This window comes from Arvicanthis niloticus, chromosome 7 (genome assembly GCF_011762505.2).
Source record: "Arvicanthis niloticus isolate mArvNil1 chromosome 7, mArvNil1.pat.X, whole genome shotgun sequence".
Classification (NCBI taxonomy): Eukaryota; Metazoa; Chordata; class Mammalia; order Rodentia; family Muridae; genus Arvicanthis; species Arvicanthis niloticus.
This window is the reverse complement of record NC_047664.1, coordinates 81,740,505-81,764,312: the sequence shown is the minus strand read 5'-3', so window position 1 is coordinate 81,764,312 and position 23,808 is coordinate 81,740,505. Positions and strand designations below refer to the sequence as shown.

At 38.7% G+C, this 23,808-nt stretch overlaps 1 protein-coding gene across 10 annotated transcripts in view; it reads right to left on the bottom strand.

The window, feature by feature from the left end:
• Positions 1-23,808, bottom strand: part of Adgrl3 (adhesion G protein-coupled receptor L3) — a 721,722-nt gene that overhangs the window by 188,013 nt on the left and 509,901 nt on the right. For all 10 annotated transcript variants that reach the window (XM_076938716.1, XM_076938717.1, XM_076938710.1 and 7 more), the window contains one exon: positions 23,611-23,691. In XM_076938716.1, coding sequence (XP_076794831.1) covers positions 23,611-23,691 — 81 coding nt within the window. The remainder of the gene's footprint in view (positions 1-23,610; positions 23,692-23,808) is intronic.

Below are 23,808 nucleotides of genomic sequence, written 5' to 3'. Positions count from 1 at the left end.
ATCTGGTCTCTTCTAAATAGATAACCCCACCTGGAAGTCCAGGAGGAAGAGACAGAATTCCATCCAGACACCTGCCCTAGGCAATTGGATCGCCCTGATCTATCCTTTGTTTCTTGAGGCATGATCTTACAATACAGACAAAGATCACAGAAATCTGCCTGCTTTTGCCTCCCACATGCAGGAATTAAAGGAGCGCCCCTCTGCCCAGCCTGGATCTCTGGGTTTTGAATGTGAAAATGGCTTATATCTGTATGGTTTCCGACCCTGGGGCAAGGGACTGAGGTGCACATTTCTCATACACACACACACACACACACACACACACACACACACACACACACACACACACACACACACACAAACCTCTTCATCTTCCCCTCTGTTTCTGAGGACAAGCCCGTCTCTCTCATTCCCGTGGGGACTCCCATGGCCTCTCCTCAATCCTTCAGGCCTGTGAACACTCCTGAGAGCAGCTTCACAATAAACCTGCCTTTGATACAGTCTAATCTGGTTTGCATTGGTTCACTTCACTGGCGGCAGAGAAATAACCTATCCACATCTTCTAAATGATCGTAGTCTCGTCTTTGGAGACTATAGGCCACTAAGGATGAACCTCTCCCTCAAGGTCTGTTTTGTGTCCCACTCCCTGTTCCAGTGAAAGGTTAAGTATCAGTTTCAGTTTTGTCACACTTTAGGATGGGATAGCCCGGGGCCTGGGTAGCGATGTGTCTTTCTAATCTGCACCAAAGATAAAGCATTACAAACTGTGGTAACCTCTCTTAAGAGTCAATCCTGCATTGAGTTTCAGCACCTGGGTGAGAATCCCCTGTGTTGACTCCAAGCTGATTTATCAGAAGACATGCTAAGGAGAGGTGAGAAATAATTGCTCCTCTCCTAATTACACCATATATTTATTCTTCCTGGAAACCCCTCCTCCATGCAGCCTGCCTACTTTTTCGAGTCACTCAAGAAAAGGATAACATTTCTATTTTCCTTCTTTCTATCTTACTGTCTTTCTGCCACTGGCCCAAAGCCTAGGCAGGGTTACGATGCCAGTCTGGTCTAACCCACTCATTCTCTAAGCCACTCCGCCAGCCGGTAGTTTGCTGTAGGTTCTGAGCCTACTCGTTAATTCTCTAACGCTTCTCCATCTCCTTCACTTCAGCCGCGGGATGGTTTCCCAAGTTCTATTGATGAATGCGCCACTGGATTTCTAAGGTCATAACACAAAAGCGATGGGCAGCTTTCTCTCTTTCTAGTCCCCACCTGTCTCCTCCTGGAAGCTGTGGAGACTTTTCAGCTTGCCGCCCATTAAGTTTTTGTCTCAAGTAAAATTGTCCTCAAGACTCCTTTCCAATATATTTCTAAATCCTTTTATTAATGAGACTAAGAATCCAAAGAAGAGAACCCCCACATTCCTGGGTAACATTATAGCACAGGATTGAAAATTATCAATTAAGGTGCAACCTGTTTAAACATTACAGCGGATACCCCCTTCCGCCTGTTCCCAACTCTGCCTACAAGTTCCTTTCTCAGAAAAGTTTCCATAACACAGCAGGTACTTATATGTGCAGTGTCGAACTTGGTGCTAGACTCCTGGCATTGAACCTGTATTTCTTTACAGATTGTCCCCTCTAGGCACTTCAGAAGTGAATGCAAGGTAAGTGACAGGTAGAGTTTCTCGTTTTTTATTAAATTTAAACAATGTCTTCCCTTTTAATCACACTCAAGACAGTAAGAATTTAGATAACATCTTTAGATCTTTACTTAAGGAGTGCATACCCTTTTGCTCTGTTTCTAAGCAAAAAAATGATACTTCTTTGTCTATTGAGACACACACACACACACACACACACACACACACACCGCACAAACTGGATTTGTATGTTTTGCTTTTGAAAAGCAAAGTGTCAGCTTATATCCAGCCTAGGCTGTCCTTAAATGATCCTCCTACCTCAGTCTCCTACATGCTGGGGTTATTAGCATGAATCATCACATTTGCTCTGATGCTTTGATTAAGAATTGTCTCCCAGAGCCTCAGACATTAAAACACTTAAACCCTATTTGGTGGTGCAGTTTGGGGAGGTTTGGGTGGTACAGCCCTGTGAGAGGAAGCATGTCACTAAGGAAACATTCAGCTCTTTTAAAAGCCTTGTCTGCTTCTAGTTTGCTCTTGCTAATTTGTGCTTGAAGTTCAACATGTGAACTCTGGGAATCCTGTTCTAGCCACCATATCTGACTGATGGTTCTGCCCCATTATTATGAATCATAAACCCCAGGAACCATAAGACAAAATAAAGCCTTCTATAAAATTTGGTCACGATGATTCATCACAGTAACAGAAAAGTAATTAATATACTGCCCCTTTTTCAGTTTTTGTATTTGTGTGTGACAAAGTTTATGTAACAAAGTTGGTAATCTTCAAGTTTTACAACAGAAGATGCTATGTTTATGTGTATGTATTAGATGTCTGGCTTTATTAGCCAATGTAACATGATGGTACATTTTCGTATTCATTTATTTCATGTAATGTATTTATATGTTCACAGGTAGATTCAATGTGCTTCATATACAGTTCTAGTAAATAGAAAAATACTGTTTATCTACTTGACAGTCTTACATGAAATAGAACCCAAAGATCAATGTTTAACTGCTACAAGGTGTTCTATAAACATTTTCTGTTTATTCCTGTTTCTTTTTTATAGACCCAACTTCACACTGCATCTGGTAAATTATATTAAACTGCTCGGAATGCTTTTAATATAGCTTCAGAAACTGATTGTCGAGTTATTTTGGTTTTAGATGATCTTTGTACATAAGGAGACGGTCAGTGTGGCACATACTAACGTCTTTCTCTCATGTTCAAGACAGTATTCTGCAACTGTGGCTATTACTAAATATCACAATGTGGATTTTACTCATTTTGAGGTCTGGGTAATGTGAATCATGATATTGGGGGTTGTTGGAGAAAATAACAGTTTCGTCACTAGCATCAAATCCAACAATTTTGAAGCGGCCCAAGAGCATTAAACCACTCTGTACTTGGATGTCATCAGTGGGGCTTTGCCTTCACTCGACTTTAGAACAGTGCAGGGCCAGGTCTACCTACACTCCAAGAAATGTAGTGTATTGGCTGGTAACAGCGCAATCTTATCTTCCTTGAAGATCATCATGGCTGTTAGCCTCCAGTTGTTTTATAAGAGATCCTTGTTGGGGGCACCTTGGAAACAAAAAGCTAGCATGGCCATTACTTCTGGCTGAAGATCTTTTGATTCAGTAAGATGCTGAGTGAAACCTTCTCAGAGTATCTCTAACAGCCGCCATTTTCTGGGGGTCAAGCTGACTAATGGTTCATTAATTATCAGCCAGTGTTTCTGAGCCTGTGCTGAAGGATGACATTAGCCAGAGAACATGGGCTGGGGCAAGCAGTTTACCAATCTGAGGGAGGAAGGGAAAGAGAAAGAGAGGGAAAGGGTGAATGAAAGAGAAAAAGCAAGGGAGAGGGACCAGAGACAAGATATAGCTTCCAAAGGAAAAGACGTTTAATCCAAGAGATTTCTGCTTGAATATTGAAAACAGGATTAAATAAAGTCAACAACAGCTTCCAAAGGAACCAGTTGACAGAAAGTGACCATAGGATTATTAAGCAAAAACTATAGAGAATAAAAGTGAGTCGGGTGGACAGATAGACACACTGAAAGGAGAAACATTCAGTTTGAAGGTGTTTGCGACTTCATGAGAGAGAAGCATTCCTTTTGGGAAACCCTCTGAAAAGGAAGGTCAATGGGGTACTTTCTTCACCTCTGAGCTAGTAGGTTTTCATCCCAGCATCTGGCTCATACGTCTTCTTGGTAAAAATCAAACCATTGAGATTTTGTTAAGAAAACAAGAGATCCCCTTCTAGTTCTCACTTATAAGTTTCTATAACTCCAATACAGGGTCACATTATGAATCTATACATGGATTAATCCACTGATGAAGCCAGAGCTTCCAGGATCTACTTATTTCTCCATAGCCCCACCTCTGAACACTTCTGTATTTTTGGTACTTGGTATTCAGTATGTATGAGATTTTCCTTCCCCCTTTCTTCCCTCCAACTCCTTTTCCTTCTATGACTAAGTCACATAACCATCAAATGCTAATCATCCACCCAGATTACTCATATATGAACCATCTCTGCATCCTGCCATTGCCATGTGAATTACATCTGAAAATTAACCTTTTCTCTTGTTAATATGTCTGGCTTTGTCACTGTTTGGTTGCTTTGAAGACACACCATGAGCCCAGAGGCAACTCTTATAAACTAAAGTATTTAACTGGAGCTGGCTTATAGTTTCAGAGGATTATTAGTCCGTTAGCATCATGGTACACAGGCAGACATGGAGCTCAAAAGTAAGTGAAAGTTCTTCATCCAGATGAGCAAGCTCAGGAGGAGAGCAACAGTAGGCTTGGCTTGGTCTTTTGAAACCTCAAATCCCACTTAGAGTAAGTGACACACTTACTCTAACAATGCCACACCCACTCCAACAAGGACACGCCTCTTAATCCTTTTCAAGTAGTGCCATTCTCTGATGTCTAAGCATTCAAGTATCTGAGCTTATGGGGGCCATTCTTATTCAAACCAAGGCAATGTCAGATTTGACAGTTTCATTCGGAGACCTCTACAGTTAACCCCCACTCTCTATATAGTTATCTTTGTCATATCATATAACACACACACACACACACACACACACACACACACACACCAATAAGTGTTTACTATTTACCATCTCTTCCAGAATTCTTGCTATAACATCAATAGCTGGATCAATAACTTTTCTATCTCTAAGTCTTGACATATTTTATTACATTTTATTTATTTATTTTGTGTTTCTGTATGTGGGAGATATCCTGCCATAGCATATAGGTGGAGGTCAGAGAACAATGTGCCATGCATAAGAAGACTATCTTTTCCTACCCCTGGAATGCCTGAGACTAGGCTTGGTGGCAAGTACCTTGACCCATTGAGCCATTGTGGCAGCACTAGTCTTGGCATCTTATTCTATAGTATACATGAAAGTATCTACCTTGGAAATTTTCATAAGAACTAGAAATAATCTGGGAGAACAGCATTAGAATTTCCATTAGTCAGACGTGCAGTTATTTTCATTTCATTTGCTAATAGAATTTCTAATTGTGTTCTAACTTAGAAGTGTATAGAAGTTCTATGACTAAGTTTGACATATAACCATCAAAATATAATCATGTGCTCAGTGTTAACTTTCCTGAGGCAGCTGTATTTGACTGCAAATACACCTATAAATTAACCTTTGAGTTACTGAGTTGCACATCTTTGAGTCTGGTTAATTTCCACATGTGATTTTCCTTTTGCAATGAATAAAGTTTATAATAATAATAATAATAATAATAATAATAATAATAATAATAATCAACTCAAAAACTCTAACCTGGATTTTATTTTTTTCTTCTACTAGGCAGCTCAACTTTTACAATTCCAGCTGTACCTCAGCTGAATAAAAGTCACACTTTATATGACATGTTTAGAAAAGTAAAGATTTTACATGACAGAATAAATAGAAATCACTTTCCAATTTTTTCCCAATCAAGAACATAATAAAAATTTCCATAGAAGTAAATTTGCTTGATAAATACAGGGATTTAAAAACAAAATGTTAATAAGCACTATAATAAGTATTCATGAATATCATTGTTATTCAAGAACAAATATTAGCATAGAGAAGACACTTGGCTTCTACATGACTTTGACTTAAAAATATGGATACTTCAAATTCCTTAGCTTTAGAAACACATAACATCTTCAATGTCACAAATCAAGAATTACTGACAACACTGAATGAGACTAAAACGTCTCCCATCTTTCCGTCAAAAGGGTCTGCTCTAAATCCAGAGAATAAAAACATGTAAACAAAACTGCTGTGGGTTTTGTAAGTGGAACACTACACTTAAATTCTTTTCTCTTGGTTTTTACAGCTTCTTTCCTACAAGGTTTCAAAACTTCCCACCACAGATATTTTTTTCACAGTACATAGCATGAGTTTATATACATGGAGAAGAATATAATCACAGAATATTTTTCTCAGTGATCATGGAATTTTGAATCGTAATGAATAGATGGGGTAGGTTAAAACTCAGAGGCTAATTCAACTAATTTATGGGAAACAATAAAGAAATTAAACTTTAGAAGTGGGATCTATTAAAGATTACTTTTTTACCGCTGATTAAGTATTCTTTTATTGTTTATAGTTTGAGAAAGGGACACAGGATAATCTTTAACTCACAATGTATGAGAGAATGGTTTTGAACTTTTTTTGTTTTTTGTTTTTTTGAGACAGGATTTCTCTGTGTAACCCTGGCTGTCCTGAAACTCACTCTGTAGACCAGGCTGGCCTTGAACTCAGAAATCCGCCTGCCTCTGCCTCCCAAGTGCTGGGATTAAAGGCATGCACCACCCCCAGCACCACCCGGCAGTTTTGAACTTTTGATCAGTTTATCACCACCTCAAGACTGCTCAGAGAATAGGTGTGTGTTACTAACCCCAGCTCAACAATCAATTTCTAAAAAGAAACCTAATCACACCTTCCAAATTCCCAGTAATTTAAGGTCTCTTATTAAATAAGGCAGAGACCTACTGCTGGATAAAGCAGAGGGGGAAGAGGGAGGGGGAACCTTTGTTGGGTCTGTGCCAAGGTGTGCCTCTAAGAAACCATGCCACACAACATCTAGAGCAGGAGGTGTATTGAGGGAGAGGAGAAAGCAAAAGGCAATCTCAGAATGGGGGAGAGAGAGAGAGAGAGAGAGAGAGAGAGAGAGAGAGAGAGAGAGAGAGAAGAGAAGAGATAGGAAGAAGAGGAAGAAGACAAGGAGGAAGAGGAGGAAGAGGGAAAGGAGGAGGAGGAGGGAAGGAGGGGAAGGAGGGAGGAGGAGGAGGGAGGCAGGCAGGGAGGCAGGGAGGGAGGGAGGGAGGGAAGGGTGATATCCATGCTCTGTTCTGTAGAGCACTGCCAGTGCTCGTGGATGATGACTGCCATTGAGTCACTGAAAAGCAGGATGGAGGAATGCCTAATTTGCAACATCGATATCCAATAGGGAGATGCAAATAAGTTTCAGTTGTGAATTTATCAATATCATTAGCTAGAGCCTTTTCACTACAAATATACACAATCTGTACAAATTATAGTTAGACTATAGGCTTCTTCCACTTTGCCATTACAAATTATTGTTAATGGTATTTCCTAACATATGTTTGTTTTACAATTTTATTTTTACATTTTTAAAAATTTCCTCTTTGCTTTCTCCTTTATTTGAAGATAACATATAATGAACAAATATCATCTCTTGAATTGCCTTGGCCATTGTAGGTAGTAAGTAAAGGCATCAAACTTGCTGTGCCCTGTATTGACTGACTCACTTATTGGTTGATAATGTGCAACCTAGCTATCTTTCACACCGAGTTTCCTGCAGCTCCTATTTGTCCTGCTATTCATGAAGAATGCTACATGGTTTTGTTAGCAATGTGGTTTGTACAAACAAGCACATTAAAATAAATGTGAGGTGGATATAAATTAAAAAAAAAAACATGTTTCTTTTCATTTCCACGTAGTAGTGTTCCTTAGTCGTTTGTATTTTGCCAATAAACCCCCTCTCATCTCATCTACAGACACTTCAGAGACCATTGTTTTCTGTAAATCTGATGATTAAAACTGAGGGTCAATCAATGAATTTGGATCAGGACAAATAGACTTGCCAACAGTGTTCCACATAGATGTTTGAATCGCCTTGGGGCTCACCAATGTGAAGTAAGTTTAATTTGCAAGTTTGGAACTTTTTGCTTTTGGTATCCAGGCAGTCAGCCTGTGGAGAGTTCTTCCATTTTCTTTTCCTCTGACTACTTGCCAAGGCATCAGCCTTGTGAAACCAGTCCTCTGGGTCAGTTCTTTTGAGAAGCCTGCATAGCTGAAGAGTCTCAGAGAGAGTTAGCTGCTCTCTCAGTGAGTTTTCACCAGAAAAACCCTAGCAATAGTACTACTGCATTGGTTATGAAAAGATCTTCCCCTATCCCCAGGATGGCCCCCAACAACCCAAGTCTCTCAAGTAACAGAATTCTCCTTAGAGACTCTATGTAACTGTGACCACCAGGATAGAGAGGGAAGAGCTTGAAGGCAGCTGTGGCCACACTAATTACAGACTGGTAATTGCATTCCTTCACAGTTTCCCAGCTTTCCATTTTCCAGAACATTAGAATTAAACCTTTTATTCTTCATTGAACATCTTTCCCTCATCTCTCAAAAAAAAAAAAAAAAAAAAAAAAAAAGAGGAGGATGTCGTTTCCAAATACAGTTTCTTTTCAAAGCTCTGGCAAGAAGGTTAATGATCTTCTGCCACCTTGCTTCCCTGAGAGTGGCAGAACGCAAGCTCTACCAGATGGAGGGCAGCCAGGTCAGAAATTTTGTAACCTCTTTGACAGCTCTAGCCTTTCGCATACACAAGATAATCTTAGCATAGACTTGGAATCTAACATGGAGTTATTGCAGTAACACTCATTTCTGTTATCGCTTAGTTAATATTTTCCTCTTTTGTAACATTTGGTTTCTCCATAATAGGGCTGGACAATAATTTCATTCACAGTGAAACAGCCTTTGAGATTCCCTTTGCCAAGGATTTGGTTTTATTGCTCCAGCACTAGGGCCCTTACTGGATAGTAGTTTAGAAATGCCTGAAAAGATCTCCACAGAGAGTAGCGTCAATCGAAGGCTTGACAGGAACTGAAGATCTCTGTAGCAGGGATCTTGAATAAGACATGGTGCCTTTCTGACTGAATTCTCCTCAGCCTAGAGAAAGGGGCTACAAGGTTCCACGGATGTCAGCAGGGACCATCAATTCTTAAAATCCACAAAGTACTAGTTCGTCACCCTCTTTTTATTTCCCTCAGCTTCTCTTTCACAAACCCAACCCTCTTTCTGCACTGTCACTTTGATATGGTGCCTATTGATGTTGTTACTGTTAGCCGATTACTTGTTTATGCTGTCCAGCTGAGAAGGCTCTGGTTTTAGCTATGGTAAGAAATGCATCATATGGAATTACCTTTATAGGATTTTTGAAAAGATTTATTTTTTAAGTGTATGAATGTTTTGTCTACATATATACATGCACATCTTTTGCATGCCTAGCGCCCGTTGAAGGCAGAGTCTCATCTCCTGAACATGTAGTTAAGGATGGCTGTGAATTGTCATCTAGGTAAGGGAACTAAGCCCAGGTCCTCACTCTGATGATGAGCCATCTCTCCAGGTCTCTCCCTTTATCCTTCTTTTAACTCGACTGCACAGTATTACTACTAACTATATGTTCACTGCTATATGTTCTCTCCAAGGAGAATTTTTGTTTTGTTTTGTTTTCCCCAGAAGCATTATTACTAACCCATAACCAATCTTGGGTATTACTAAAGCAAACAAATGAGTTATACATACTACTTTCAAGACATGTGTGTTACTTAGCATATCTGAACATGGAATTCTTTATTAGATGCGGCCCATATGTTACCCTCTTTTTAAACTTCACACATAGAAAATGTTTTATATTCTAGAATTCTAAAAGGATCTCAATTCAGTTTTACGTGCTGAAGGGACTGTTTAGGGGAGAAAGAAATCCAGTAAAACTGATTTGAATGGACTCTTCATTTGTATGGCCGCTAATTCCAGAGGGCAACTGATCATAAATTAAATGTCTGACATTCGGTAATGGATGATTATATCTGACATAATGAAGTCATAATGGAAGGTGTCCGCACACTGCTTGACTATTAAGTGCCCATTTATTGTCCCTGCACCAGGTGTGATGGTGATAGCCTATACAAATCATCCCCAAGAAATGTCAAAATAGGCTCCTTTGCTGATAAAGTACCACACATGTTTATTAATAGAGCAGCTTGTCTTAAGACTGGTCCATCTGCTCTTTTAAAACAAATCTTTTCCCTGTAAATATTTCAGTTTAGAGCATGACCAAAAGCAATGACTTTGAGAGCAGCAGGAATGGAAAGGAAAGGAGGAGGAGGAAGAAAAGGAAGAGGAGGAAGAGGAGGAGGAGGAGGAACATGGCTAAATTTAAATAAATTTACTCTAAGCATGCTCTTTGGGGGAGAGGGCTGTGAAGGAACTTTTCATATGCCATTTGCCTTAGAGTAGCGCTGCTGTCATGAAGGCCCTCAGAAACACAGTGCAGTCTCCAGCTGTGCTGAAGCCAGGTGGGAAATACCAAATTTCACCAAAATGTTTTCCAAGTACACATTTTTGTAAAGTGCAAAATGAGGCACTCAATTAAACAGTCCTTCAGAGTAGCAGTTCATATGTGTTTTTAAACTCATCAGAAAGTATTTTAATGACAGACTTTATAATAAAAATGCTACTAGAGATTTTGATGGGGTTGGGTGAATTTCAAAAATTGTAGGTTTGCTTTTAGAACCTCATTTTCTTTTCCTTTTTTTCTTTTCCTTCTCTTTCTTTCTTTTTTCTTTTTTGTTTTTTGTTTGTTTGCTTGCTTGTTTTCTTGAGACAGAGTTTCTCTGTGTAGCCCTGGCTGTCCTGGAACTCACTCTGTAGACCAGGCTGGCCTGGAACTCAGAAATCCGCCTGCCTCTGCCTCCCAAGTGCTGGGATTAAAGGCGTGCGCCACCACCTCCCGGCTGAACCTCATTTTCTATAGGACACTCACTGCTCATTTTCATATAGCAGCAGAATACAACAGAAGGCACTTGTAAATGTCTATTTCTTGATTTTCTTTATCTTTTATTTCTTTCTAGGTTTTTTTTTTTTTTTTTTCTAGAAGTAAAAGACAAAGACCTCCATCTGGTATGTGGAATTTTATATGCTTGCAGTGAAGTCTCTAAGTTCTGTGTTATGTCTTTAAGAATTGTTTTTTCTACTAACAAACAAGTGTGCCCTGAGGTGCTTTCTCAGATGGACACACAGATTTGAAATTAAAAAAAAAAGTACAATTGTTACAAAATGTTGATACCAGGAGACTGCATGGGCCATTTGGTGACTGGAGGTGGAGCTCATGTTGGGGCTTAGGCTTCATTTATTCATTCATTAAAAGCTAAATAAAGGCTGGCAGGCATGTTTTTCCATTCCAGGAAAGATCTTTATCAGACTCAATATCACATAAATCTAGCAGTCATACTTTTCTAAATAAATTACATCATGGGATAACTAACCACCTGATAACCAAGGGCCAATTCAATTACTTAGGAAAGGCTAAAGGTCCCAGACACTCTTGAAATTATTTCTTACTTCTTCTGAAGCCCGAAAGGAAACATTTTCCCAATCATATTTCACGTGGAACGTGTTTTCACAAAATTAGCAATGGGCAATCATTAGTGCTGACATGTATTGTCTTTGTCTCCCAGTACACTATCAACATCTTTCAAAATTATCCAAATTAGAAATCAAGGAATTATATTTGTCTCTCAGCATAGCCAATATATCCAAACAGTCATTAACTCCCATTATGCTTTAACTGCAGTGCCTACGAATGTACCACGTTTCCTTGATTCACGGTGACTATCTATCAGTTTGCACTCCTGATAACCTTTTATGAAACAACCAATTAATTCTCTATGCTCTCGTTCCACCCTCACCTTAGCACCAGCGTAAGTATTTCCTATGCGGAGACAGCATCATTAATGGCTTCCATGTAGAAAGTTCTTTGTGTTTTCTCACTGTGCCTTGAACATTTAGAATGGCTAGCATCTATCACAGGGACGCACTGTCTCAGCTACGATGTCTTTGTGGTTCTTTGCTCAGTTCTTCACAATGAAGCCTTACAAGCTGCTAGAGTCACTAGAGACAAACCTGACACTAGATCAAGTTCTTGAAATCTACCAACCAAGAATCTGAAAACCTTTTTGCTCTAATAGGATTCAATATTCTGGCCCAGCAAGAGAAACTGACCTCAGGGCTTGGCAAATGTGGGCTTTTTGCTGGTTGTCTGTTAGCAGGGTATGCTCTGATTCTCTGCAGAAAATGTAACCCTGGGGCATTTATTGGAATGCAAGCATTCCTTTCCTCAGGCACTGATACCGAGGGCCCAGACTTGGTCCTGAGGGTCAAATTTGTCTGTTTCTAAGCCCATCTTCAATAACTAGATCAGAGAAATTACACATTACCTAGAGGCCAGTAGCTAATGTGGAAAACGGAGGAGAAGGAAAGGTAGGGAATCTTCAGAGAACTAACTGCTCTGGAAAGAGAGAACCCTGTAAATGAAATTTTAAGAAAAGGCCACACCAATATGATTGGATTTACTTCCCCCTGGGCCAGTTTCCATCCTGTAGCTAGAGTCATCTTTTAAAAATCGAAATCAGATTATGTAGTACTCTGTGTAAAAACCCTTCAGGGATACTCACAGCTCTTAAAATGAAACCCCCATTCCTTTCATTGTTTAGAAGGTCCTGCATGGTCAGCTTATGCATTAGGTCCCTCTTCCATGTCCCAGAAACTATCTTATCCACTTATTGGGCTTTTATTTCAAGAAAAATATTAGACTTCTCTCCTGCATCTGCTGTAAGATGGTGAAATTTTTGACCAATTCTATCCATGCCCAAATATCAGAGGCCCTGACAAGGATATGAACAAATGAATACCATGAATTTCTCATTTCAGAGTGCTTTTGATATAGTATCCTCAACTTTGATTATGACTAACTGATTTTCATTATTTTTGTTTTGGTTCTGTATCACATCTCCTGAGCAGCTTTTCTTGATGATTTAGCATGTATCTTTTTATAGCTATACTGATAATTAATTAAAATCATTGTGGACTAAGTCAATAATTTATCTATCATTTACTTTCCTCACCACAAGATAATGTCCAAGAGGGTGAAATCTATTTTCTCTTGTTCAGTAGCTTATTGTCTGTTCTTAAGGTACTTCACACATGGTATTTGCTCTAATAAAGTCTTATAAAAATTAATTTGACTTAATTAAACTGTCTATATCTGAAAAATATTGTAGTAAGATTCTAGTTGCCTGTAAATCATATAACCAGCGAGTGACTGGTGCGGTATTCACCATAGTTCTTCTGATGTCCTCGGCATTTTTCTTCCCAATCATTTCTACAGTGGAGACAGATTTAAGCTACTTTTATTTTCAGCCTTTCTGATGTCAGGAATAATTTGCTGTTGGACATAACCATAGTTTGCATGATGGAAGATTCTTTTTGATATTTGTGTGTGTGTGTGTGTGTGTGTGTGTGTGTGTGTAAGTTGGTGAATTGCTTACCCAATAACTGAACTCTAAATCATTCATAAGAAGATGTAAGCCATGCAATGGTACAAATACTTGCTGAGAACTGAATGTAAGTCAGGTCTTTTAGAAGAACACAGAGACAAGCTGGTATGTAGTTTTCTATAAGACTAATAAATTAACACATAGTCCAGACATTTAGTGTGTATCATTCAGGAAGAAATATCCCATTTGTTACATAAAATTGAAATCATAATTATGTCAGCAGTGTTGGAGGAAGATAAGAACATTGAGAGTTCTGTTGGGTACTTTCCTTTATCTTAATTATCCCTGACATATGGGCTTCGGACTCTAGCAAGAAAATATTACTGAATTAAATTAACCAGCATTTGGATAGTGATAAACAGGTCATAGAGTCATTTTCTTCCAAAGGCAAAAAGTGTCACAATCTTGATACAAGATATTGTTGAAAAATCTGAGCTATTGTCACTTTTGGTCACATGGTCAGCACATCAGTGTATCAATACTGAATGCATGGGATATTCACATTGATCGCTTGCTGTATTTAATGTTGTCCAATAGATCCTGATGCTAAAATTAACAGCAACAAATACTATGTTTTGGCGGACAGCTAAAAATTATAAATTTCACTGGATCCAGAGGTAGAACTAACGGAGAAAAATACTTATAATTAAGAGAGCCAAGTGCCTCATTATAAAGATATGCTAACTGGGTATTAATGGACAAACAAAAGTTAAAGCCAGTGTTTCTTGTGCAAAAAATGTTTGTTAACAGTTGTGAAGAAAAACACTGTCATTGTTTTAGTGCTAACTATGATTTCTTTTTTAAAAACCTTTACACTTGATAAATTGTATGAAATAAAGGGCATTACTCACTTTTATTACCTTATATACAGTATTTAAACTATGTCTTCCAAGGTGCACTGTTTTCCACACAAAGAAAAAACAGTATGTAGGTTAAATGTGAACTTATAAAAACAAAACAAACAATAACCCTGAACCTTTAGTACAGGAAACTAGTAAGAACTTCTAAGGCCATAGAACCTTTCCTAAAATTGGTGGATGGATCAGGATCCCCCCACCCCCACCCTCCCCTAAAACCCAGGGCAGATTTGAGTTAAACAGGGAGGGAAAGAGGGTGGGCTGGGGAGGAATGCTTAATTGGCTCCACCCTCTGGCCTTCAGGTACCTCATTAGTATGTAAATCTCTCTAGGACCTGAGGCCTGTTAATCACACCCTCTACCTGTGCCCTACATGACTGAAGGGTGCAGGTTGAATGGAGATTAGACCTCCTGTCAAGAGCCTGGGTTCTGGGGGCGTGGCCGAACACCCACAACCCAAGAACCAGGATACCCTTCCATGGCTGGACACAAATTGACTCCATAGAGGAAGCATTTGAGAATGAACACACACACACACACACACACACACACACACACACACACACACCCTTTCAAACTGCATCCTGGCCAAAGATAAAGCTACAGATTCATTTGAGAACCAAAAGGACCATATACACATTTTGTACAAGATGCCTTCTTTCAAGTAGTAGAGAATATGACTGTAAGTGACATTGAACAAAAACACTGTGAGAAGAACTAATAATTTCTGAGACCCAGATATAACAGTAACATGGACAATAACATTGGTATGGGATTATACCGACTGAAAATAATTAAGTGTAGTAGTTTGACTCAGAATGCCCCCCATAGGGTCATAAATTTTTATAGGTGTCCCCGTTTGGTGAAACTGTTTGTTTTTGAAGGATTAGGAGGCACTGTTGGAGAAAGTGTGTCACTAGGGATAGGGATTGGGGTTTTAAAAGATTCATGCCATTCTCAATGGGCCCTCCCTTTCTCTCAACCTTACTCCCTCTCTCTGGCCTCTGATTCCCTCAGACCTCCCAGAGCCATGTGTGCCTGCAGCTGCCATGCTCTCTGCCATGATGGTCTTGGATTCTATCCTGCTGAACCTGTAAGCCCCAAATTAAACCTTTTAAAAACAATGTATCTTGGCTATGGTGTTGTATCTCAGCAACAGAAAAGTAGTCTTTATAATAATTACAGTGAACTGAGTTCCTGGAAAAATATAAATAAGGTAACTTTGTAAAAAAAAAAAAAATGAAAAAAAGCAAAACAAAACAAACAACAAAAACCGTAAGTGATTCAAATGCATTTACATGTGTCTAGCAAAAATCTAAGAATAGAGTGATCCCCTCTCCCACTGCTACTCTCTCCTCCTTTCAAATTTCCGACCCTCTGTACTTCTCCCCCATCTCCTCCCATATCTGAATGGTCCTCCTTTTTCCCTCCCCCCATTTCTCCCTCTCCTCATTTCTCCCTCCCAGATCCATCCCTCCTTCTCTCTCTCTCTCTCTCTCTCTCTCTCTCTCTCTCTCTCTCTCTCTCTCTCTCTCCTTCCAGAGATTATTTTCTTCTGCAAGTCCCAGATGCCAGGTCCCAAGAGGTTCCCAGGACTCAACAGTGAGGACATTAGCCAAAATACCCAACAAAGAGGAGATAGAACCTGTAGAGACAATATTCAGTGGATATGCACAGCCCCCCAGTTGAGGGATGGGGCCATCCACCCACCTCAAAAATATATAGAATTCCTACTGTCAAAAGGAAGTGCAGGGACAAAGAGTGAAGCAGAAACTTAAGGAAAGCCATTCAACCAAAGAGTACACATGGGGGGACCCATGGCTCCAGCTGTATATGTAGCATAGGATGGCCTTACTGGGCATCACTGGGAAGAGAGCCCCTTTGTCCAGACGAGGATTGATAACCTAGGATAGGGAAATGCTAGGGCGCTGAGGCAGCAGTGCGTGAGTGGGTGTGATAAAACTCTCTTAGAGTCATGGGAAGAGGGTTTGCGGAGGGGAAACTGGGAAGGGGGATAACATTTGAAATGTCAACATATAAAATAACCAATAAAAAATAAAAATAAAAAGTCTAAAACAAAACAAAAAGAACAGCGTGACTGACTGGTTTTTTTTTTTTTCTGCTACTAGTTACTCTTGAGAATCTACATCATGATCAGATAAAATCAATATGAAAAAGGAAAGGTATACTCTCAGAACCACACAGTTCAGATTTAAGTCTAAGTCAAAGCAGGCCTTCTGCAGTCCTGCAGGCTTTGGTGGTACCAGCCAAATGTCTGCTCCAGGCAGGGAGGTAATGGATTTTCACTGTACAGGTATACAATTATTTTCTGGTGATTATGTCACATTAATGTTTGTGGAGAGATAGTATGGTAAAATGTAAAATGAGATATACAGCCGCACATAAATGATAATAGCATATTAACTTATACATGTTTGTAACACAGTGAAAAAATGTATTACCTTTGTTTGAAATGTGAAAGTCCTATTGTATTCATAAGAGGACAACTAGAAATGGTGAAAAATTTTATTAGAAATAAGATTAAGCCAGAGATGGTCCAGTTCTCTCATCTCTTGCTGGTAATATGTTTCATTAAGCAATACTTGTTATAAGATATACTGTGGGAAATAAAGTCACAGTTCATTTTCCATCCATGGAGATATGCCCTAGTACATTGCTGTACATGCTTTATGTTCTAATACTGGTTAGAACGTTTTCTTTATCCTTATAAAGTTACTCTCCTTGCATATTTTTGTCTCTGTCTGTTTCTCTGTCTCTCTCTGTCTGTGTCTCTGTCTCTGTTTCTCCCTCTCTTTCTCCCCATCTCTCTCTTCTCTCTCTCTCTTCTCTCTCTCTCTCTCTCTCTCTCTCTCTCTCTCTCTCTTTCTGTCTCTGTTTTTCCCTCTCTTTCTCCATCTCTCTCTTCTCTCTTCTCTCTCTCTCTCTCTCTCTCTCTCTCTCTCTCTCTCTCTCTCTCTCTCACACACACACACACACACACACACACACACACACACACACACACCAGTAACATAAACTACTCACTAAAATAATGAACTAATACTAAATGTGAACTCCTACAGACCAGAGCAGGGAACATACAATGAGTGTACTCATACCGGGTCCACTCAGAAAGTTGGTATTTCCAGGAAATTCTAAACAATGTTATGAACAACTTCACTTGGGAAATACACATGAAAGAAATATGTGGATTAGTTTTCGTTTGAACATTCAGCTGAAATGTGAGTGACACAGCTTAGGAGCTGTTCCTCAGCTGTTCAGTGAGGTCTCTGACCTTCCTGTGGGCCTGGCTTCTGTTCCTCACACCTTTCCCACCTGTAGTAAATCATACCTGCTATTTCTGGTGCACATCAGTGCTTTGCTGAAAAGATTTGTGGGTTTGAAAAACAGTTTCCCTCAGAAATGCAGCGGCTTTACTAATACTTTTCTGTGAGAATAAAGGTAAAATGAGACAAAGAGATAAAAGGCCCACCACTGACTGCAGCAATGTCTGGAAAGCTGGGCCAGGAGCAGCCTACAGAGAGGAGGCGCAGAGCTGGGGCACAGGCAAAGTTCAGATAAGAACCTGGCAGTGGCTGCTTAGAGGTTGCTTAATCCTTCTGATAGTTCATGTGCACAAGCAATAGCTTCACAGAGGGAAAACAGAGTCGACAGAAGGGGTAGTTATTGCTGACACTGGGTGACAATGGTCAGTGTGTCATAGGACATGTAATTAAGGGCTGGTGGGCACCAAAAATCTCACTGGATGAACCAACACCAATGGAGCATTTAGCCATTCTGCTTCCCTTCACACTAGGCTCATGCTGAGGGTAACACAAGTAGCCTAAAGCCCTAATTCGAGAACCATCGGATCCCTTCGCTGTCTTTAAGAATTTTTCTCGGCATATTAATTATAAACCACTTGAGACCAGACAGATGAACTAATTTTTTTTTTTTTCTGAGTGATAACTACGGAGTTTCAAACAACTTGTTTGGAAAGCATGTTATTATAGGCTTACAAGATCCTCATTCTGACAAAATTGAATAAAAATCTATTTTATCACTATGTGTAGAATTTTGTTTGAATTAATCTCAATCCAAATTTAATAACAAATATATAGTAAGATGGTACTACACTAAAGACTGCGAATGTCATAGTGATGTCAAATCTGAACAAAGAAGTCATGGTATACTCCTGAGACTACATGAGACATTGTGTGCTATTATTTTCTATGCTTGATCCAAGGTCCATACTAATTAAAGCAGGTTTACTTTACCATTAACCGTAAGCTATACTCTTTCCCTGTATCTTAGATGTTCACTGTGTATTTTTGACAATTTTGGTAGATTTATTTATGTGTATGATTGCTTTTCTCGCATGTTTGTGTACCACATGCATGGCTGGTACCCAAGGAGGTTAGAAAACAGTGTCAAATTCTCAGAAACTGCAGTTAATAGTTAGTTGTGAACTACCCTGTAGGAGCTGGTGATCAAACCTAGGTCTTCTGCAAGAATAAATGCTCTTAACCACTGAGGTATCTCTCTAGCCCCACACAGTATACTTTACATTATATCCCCTCTCCAAAACAAAATAAAACAACAACAACAACAACAACAACAACAACAACAAACTATATGGAATTTAGAAGTGTATGAACGAGTGTTAACATGTCTAGAGCACTTAAACATGACTGTAGTGGCCATATTACAAGTTTCAATTTATTCTCTTGAGAAAATGTGTGGAAAGCTGTGAAATGTATGTCTCATTTTATAGAGTGTACAGCTTGGTAAGGTAGGGAAGCACCATCATAGACCATTGGAGAACAGGCCTGGAAACTCTTGAGGAAGAAGGACAGATGTCACAGTCCAATTTTATGTTAATCAATCTAAAATGTTTTTACATTTCACTGGATGACACTGTGTGTTAACGACTTTAATTTGTGATGCTAAATCATTGGCTCAAGACTATTTTTAATGTAGATGCATCAGGCGGCACCATCTGCTTATTTTGAACTTTAAAAAATAGTTTCAGTGTGTGGATTTGCTCATTGTAATTTAATTCACACACGGACCTTAATGCTTGGCATTATTCTACTTCATTGATTATGTGCCCATTGAACGATGATTATCTTACTGAGTTTATTACAGAAAAAAATTGTTTAAAACAAACATTCCATTCAAATGTAAGTAAACATTTTAGCTTTTTTTTTCTCGGAATACAAGTTGCAACTTAAAAATCTTAAAATGCAAAAAAGTAGTGTACATTATTTGCATTGAGAGTCTACCAATAGAATATATGTATATATTTCAAATGCAGGGTGATCAGTGTTCATTATCATCCTGGAAGGTGGTATCAACTTAGTAGCTATCAATGGTTTTTTTTATAGATAAAGATATCCAAAATATTATAATTATTAATATTACAAAAGGAAGACTCCAAAATTCATGGCTATTTAGTTAGTTAGTTAGTTAGTTTTTAAAATTTGATGTGGATTCATCTAATCACAATTGCCATTGATGTTGGTGAGAACAGACGGTCAGAGAGTTTCGGAATAGGCACCTCAATTCTTGTTTGTCTGGAAATGTCCCTGGTTCTGTTCTGGCCAAAGACCAAAAATGCCAGAAGGAGAAGCTTTGCGACACCCAGATGCTTGGTTGTAGGCCAACTGGACTGACCCCCAGCCTTTAGGCCTCACCTCAATTTCTGCCCTACCTCCAATAGAAGTCCCCAGACTAGTAGTGTCATGGTACCCTGCATTTACCCTGACCTTATTTACCTTAAAATTCCACTTCTGAACTGTAGTAAACTTTTTCCTATACCCTACTCATCTGTGCTGCATAAAGTTTTTTTTGTTTTTTTTTGTGTTTTGTTTTGTTTTGTTTTGATTTGAATTCAAGGCAAGAGCATGAACCAATTGACTCAGTGGAAGGTTGTGTGACCAGGAAGCCTTTGGTACCCTAACTTCTGAGTTAAAGCAATCATCAGGCTAGGAAGCCTTCATTGTACTCAAAGACTCCACTCTGAACCCCAATTACTTGTTTCAATGTCACCAAATTGGATATGACAACAACAAAATATCAACAAAACTTGAAAACAAAGGATCAACTGAAGAATATGCCCTAACTGATACATGGAATCAGAGTACATAAGCTGCTCTGGATTCTGACTCCCGAGTCTTCACAGATTCTTCCACAAGCTCTTTGCCTGGGTGATGCTGTCAGTCGCACAGACATGATTCCAAAGGAGGACATTTTGCAAATGAAGTGTTTGGAGGCAAAAGAAAGAGTGGAAGAAGGATCTTGGTCCGCATAAGAGGTCATCATGTCTGTTGGAACTGGAGCTACAGACTGGAGCTGCCAGGTGGGTGGTGGGAATGGAACCCTGGGTCTTCTATAATAGAAGCCAATGCTCTGAATTGCTTAACTATCTCCAATGCCAAGAACTGCAATTCTTAATGAATCCTCCTAGGAACTACAATTTACACATCTGTCACAAAATATCCAAGGCTCCAGTATTTCTCTCACTTTCACTTGAATAAAATTGGGGAATGTGTCTCAAAGGCATGTAAATATTTTCTATGCATATATATATATGTATATATATATGATGAATTCCATTAAATTGACTTTAAATTGTAACAAATGTTTTAATAATGAAAGGTTTAAAATGATAGTGCTTCTAGACAAAGCTTTTTTTTTTTTAGAGGTACTGATTAATGAGACATATGTCAAGAAAAAATACTGTGATGGTGAATGCTGATTCAGGAGCCTGTTTTTATTAAGTAGTTTATGGTGAAGGCTGTGACTATTTTTTCTATTTATAGTGGCATCTCTGGTTAATTACCTTGTAATGTATTGTGACATTAATGCACTAGTAAACTACTGGAATTTACACCCCTATTCAGTAATAAAATCTGTAAATTGAAGAATGCACATAAAGCCATTGCAGGCATAAATTATGTGACCAAATGCCATGTATGGTCACATTGGACTTAAAGAACAGAAACTCTCAAATTTACTCATTAGTGGGTAAGTGCCACTGAATTTATATTCGAAGGCCACTTTACAGCCATAGAGTGTACAACGGTTTACTCAAGAGTGTTTTGTAAGTTGTTACACTTTTTTCCTTTGGGTTCCAAAGAACATACTGGACATAATTAAGCTTCACAGAATAGAAAAGGAACATCTGAAAAGCAAGCATAGCAATGCCATACATTCTCATAAAGAATGACAGTGCACAGGATGGATAGTTTGGACCCATAAACCAAACCCAATGTGGGTCATCTCTAAGCCAGCATGTAGAGGGGCATGACAATCTGAAGCAGATGTAGCTATGTATATATGTTTAGAATATATATATATATATATATATATACATATATACATATATATGTGTGTATATATATATATATATATATATACATATATACATATATATGTGTATATATATGGAAAAGTTTAAAGCATAGGGTTTTCCTTTTCTTTGAAGGATCTATTATTGAAAAATAAATGTGAGTAAGTATATGTCTGTGTGACCGTCTGCTGGGTGAGTCTGTGGTTGTCCCAAGAAGCCAGGACAAGTATGTCAGATCCCCTGAAGCTGGAGTCATTATCCTTTGTGAACCATCTGTTACAAGTGTTAGGAACCAAACTCTGGTCCCCTAGAAGCAAATGTTCTTAATCCCCAGCACAACACAGCACCTACCTAGTTTCTTCCCCTTTTATTTTAGCATCAAAGCATGAGTGAAGGGAGAGACCCTATCTTATAGCTGCTGCTCTGAGGGTTAAATTTCAACATAGAATGTGGAAAAGATGCAAATACTCAAGCTATATTAGCTTAGCCAATCAACACAGCCGCGTCGGCCGGAGGCGCCTTTTCCCATCCCTGTGCTACTGAGTCCAGTACAAACCTCCAACAATATTTGTCAGATCCTCTTACCAAGCATAATTCCAGTTAACTGCACCTGCATCTTTTATCTCAGATACTGGAAGTCACCTCTTTTTGTCAACACCTTTCCCAACTAGCTCAGCATCTACCCTGATGTCATTGAGATTATTCTTGTCTCCAAAACTGATAATATGGTACATCATTCATTCTAGAGGAAAGACCCCAATGGTCCCCTTTACCAGAAAAAAAAACCAAACTCCTTGGTATAAAGTGAGGAATCCTTTAAAAGTTGTCATATTTCATCATTCTAACCATCACTTCTAGTATCCTCTCTTTAAGAAAAAAGATAAACTCATACTTTCTGTGTTGGTTCACTGTGCTATCTCCCATGAGATTCCCTTAGGTTCCCTGTATCTTTCTCTCTTGTAAAATAGGAAAAAAAAAATGTTTTCAGCAGTGTTTACTCTATCACTTTTCACTGCTCGTCATTTGGACAGAAATCACTGGAGTACTTTCAATTATGTACCACGCTCAGACAAGTGGCTGGGATTCAGTAATTATGACAATATGTCCTTGAGGAACTTACAGACAAGGGAGAAAAGCACATATTCTCACCAATAAAATACAATGTCTTTGGGGAAATAACTAAGGCACTTGGGCATAGAATGACTCTTTGGAAATCATGGAACTCACCCAGACAGGTGGAAAATCACAACCTCCTCATCCACTAGAACTTTACAGGATACACAATAGATAAGAGACTTGTGCCAGCAGGAAGTGCTCAAGCAGAAGGCATGTGCAAAAAAATGCATACTTACTGACTTTTGCCAAACCACTGATGGCTTTGTTAGAAAATCTGCCATATGTAAGACTAAAAGATTAACCCTCATATATTTGTTAGTTATAAAAATGGAAGGCATGACTGTGGAATATTAGGTTCAAACGCTATGAAACATTTTGAAGATTAGGAACTGGAGTTTCCTTAAAAACAGAAAAATGAATTCTAGCTTTACATATTCTGCTAATTAATGCCACCATTCAATTTTCTTGTCCCTTAGTAATAAAAATATTTCCAAATGATTTCTATTGACATCCATGTAAAACAGTTTTAATTTATGATTTTATGAATCAATAATAATATTGACATCACAAAGACTTTTAAAATTATTCATTAAAAATACTAATTTTCAAGGAAAAAATCTTTCACTGTGACTTTAATTATGACACTGCAAGCAAGAATACTATTCTAAAAAAATTCAATGACAGAAAAATAAATCTGAGCAATGATCTGGCGACCTGTCACCCTGAAACAAATTCAAATAGTCCTCTATTAGATGCCCCAGGATACATAGCTTTTGAATAAATGGACAAATCTATTTCTCGGAACAGTATTTTATGCTTCTGTTTATAAGATTTTCTGATTAATTATTCTCATGTTACTTCTCTTCTCCATTTCTGAAAAGGTACTGCACTACAAATGCATATTATAACTACTTCTGCTTTCATTAATTCCCCTTACTCAGTCCTGAATACTGCTTCTTATGCCTCAAGTCAAGAAAACTCACCTCTGACAGGGGGTCTTTCTAGGTCAGAGTCAAGGTGAATTGGTGGAGAGATGTAGGAAACCTGTCCATGGTGCACTGGCCCTGTGAACACAAAAGAAAATGTTAAGACATCATAGGGACCATGGTATGGCTTAGTGGGTAGGTATCTGCTATCAAGAACAACTACCTGAGTAGGATCCCTAGGTCAACATAGTGCAG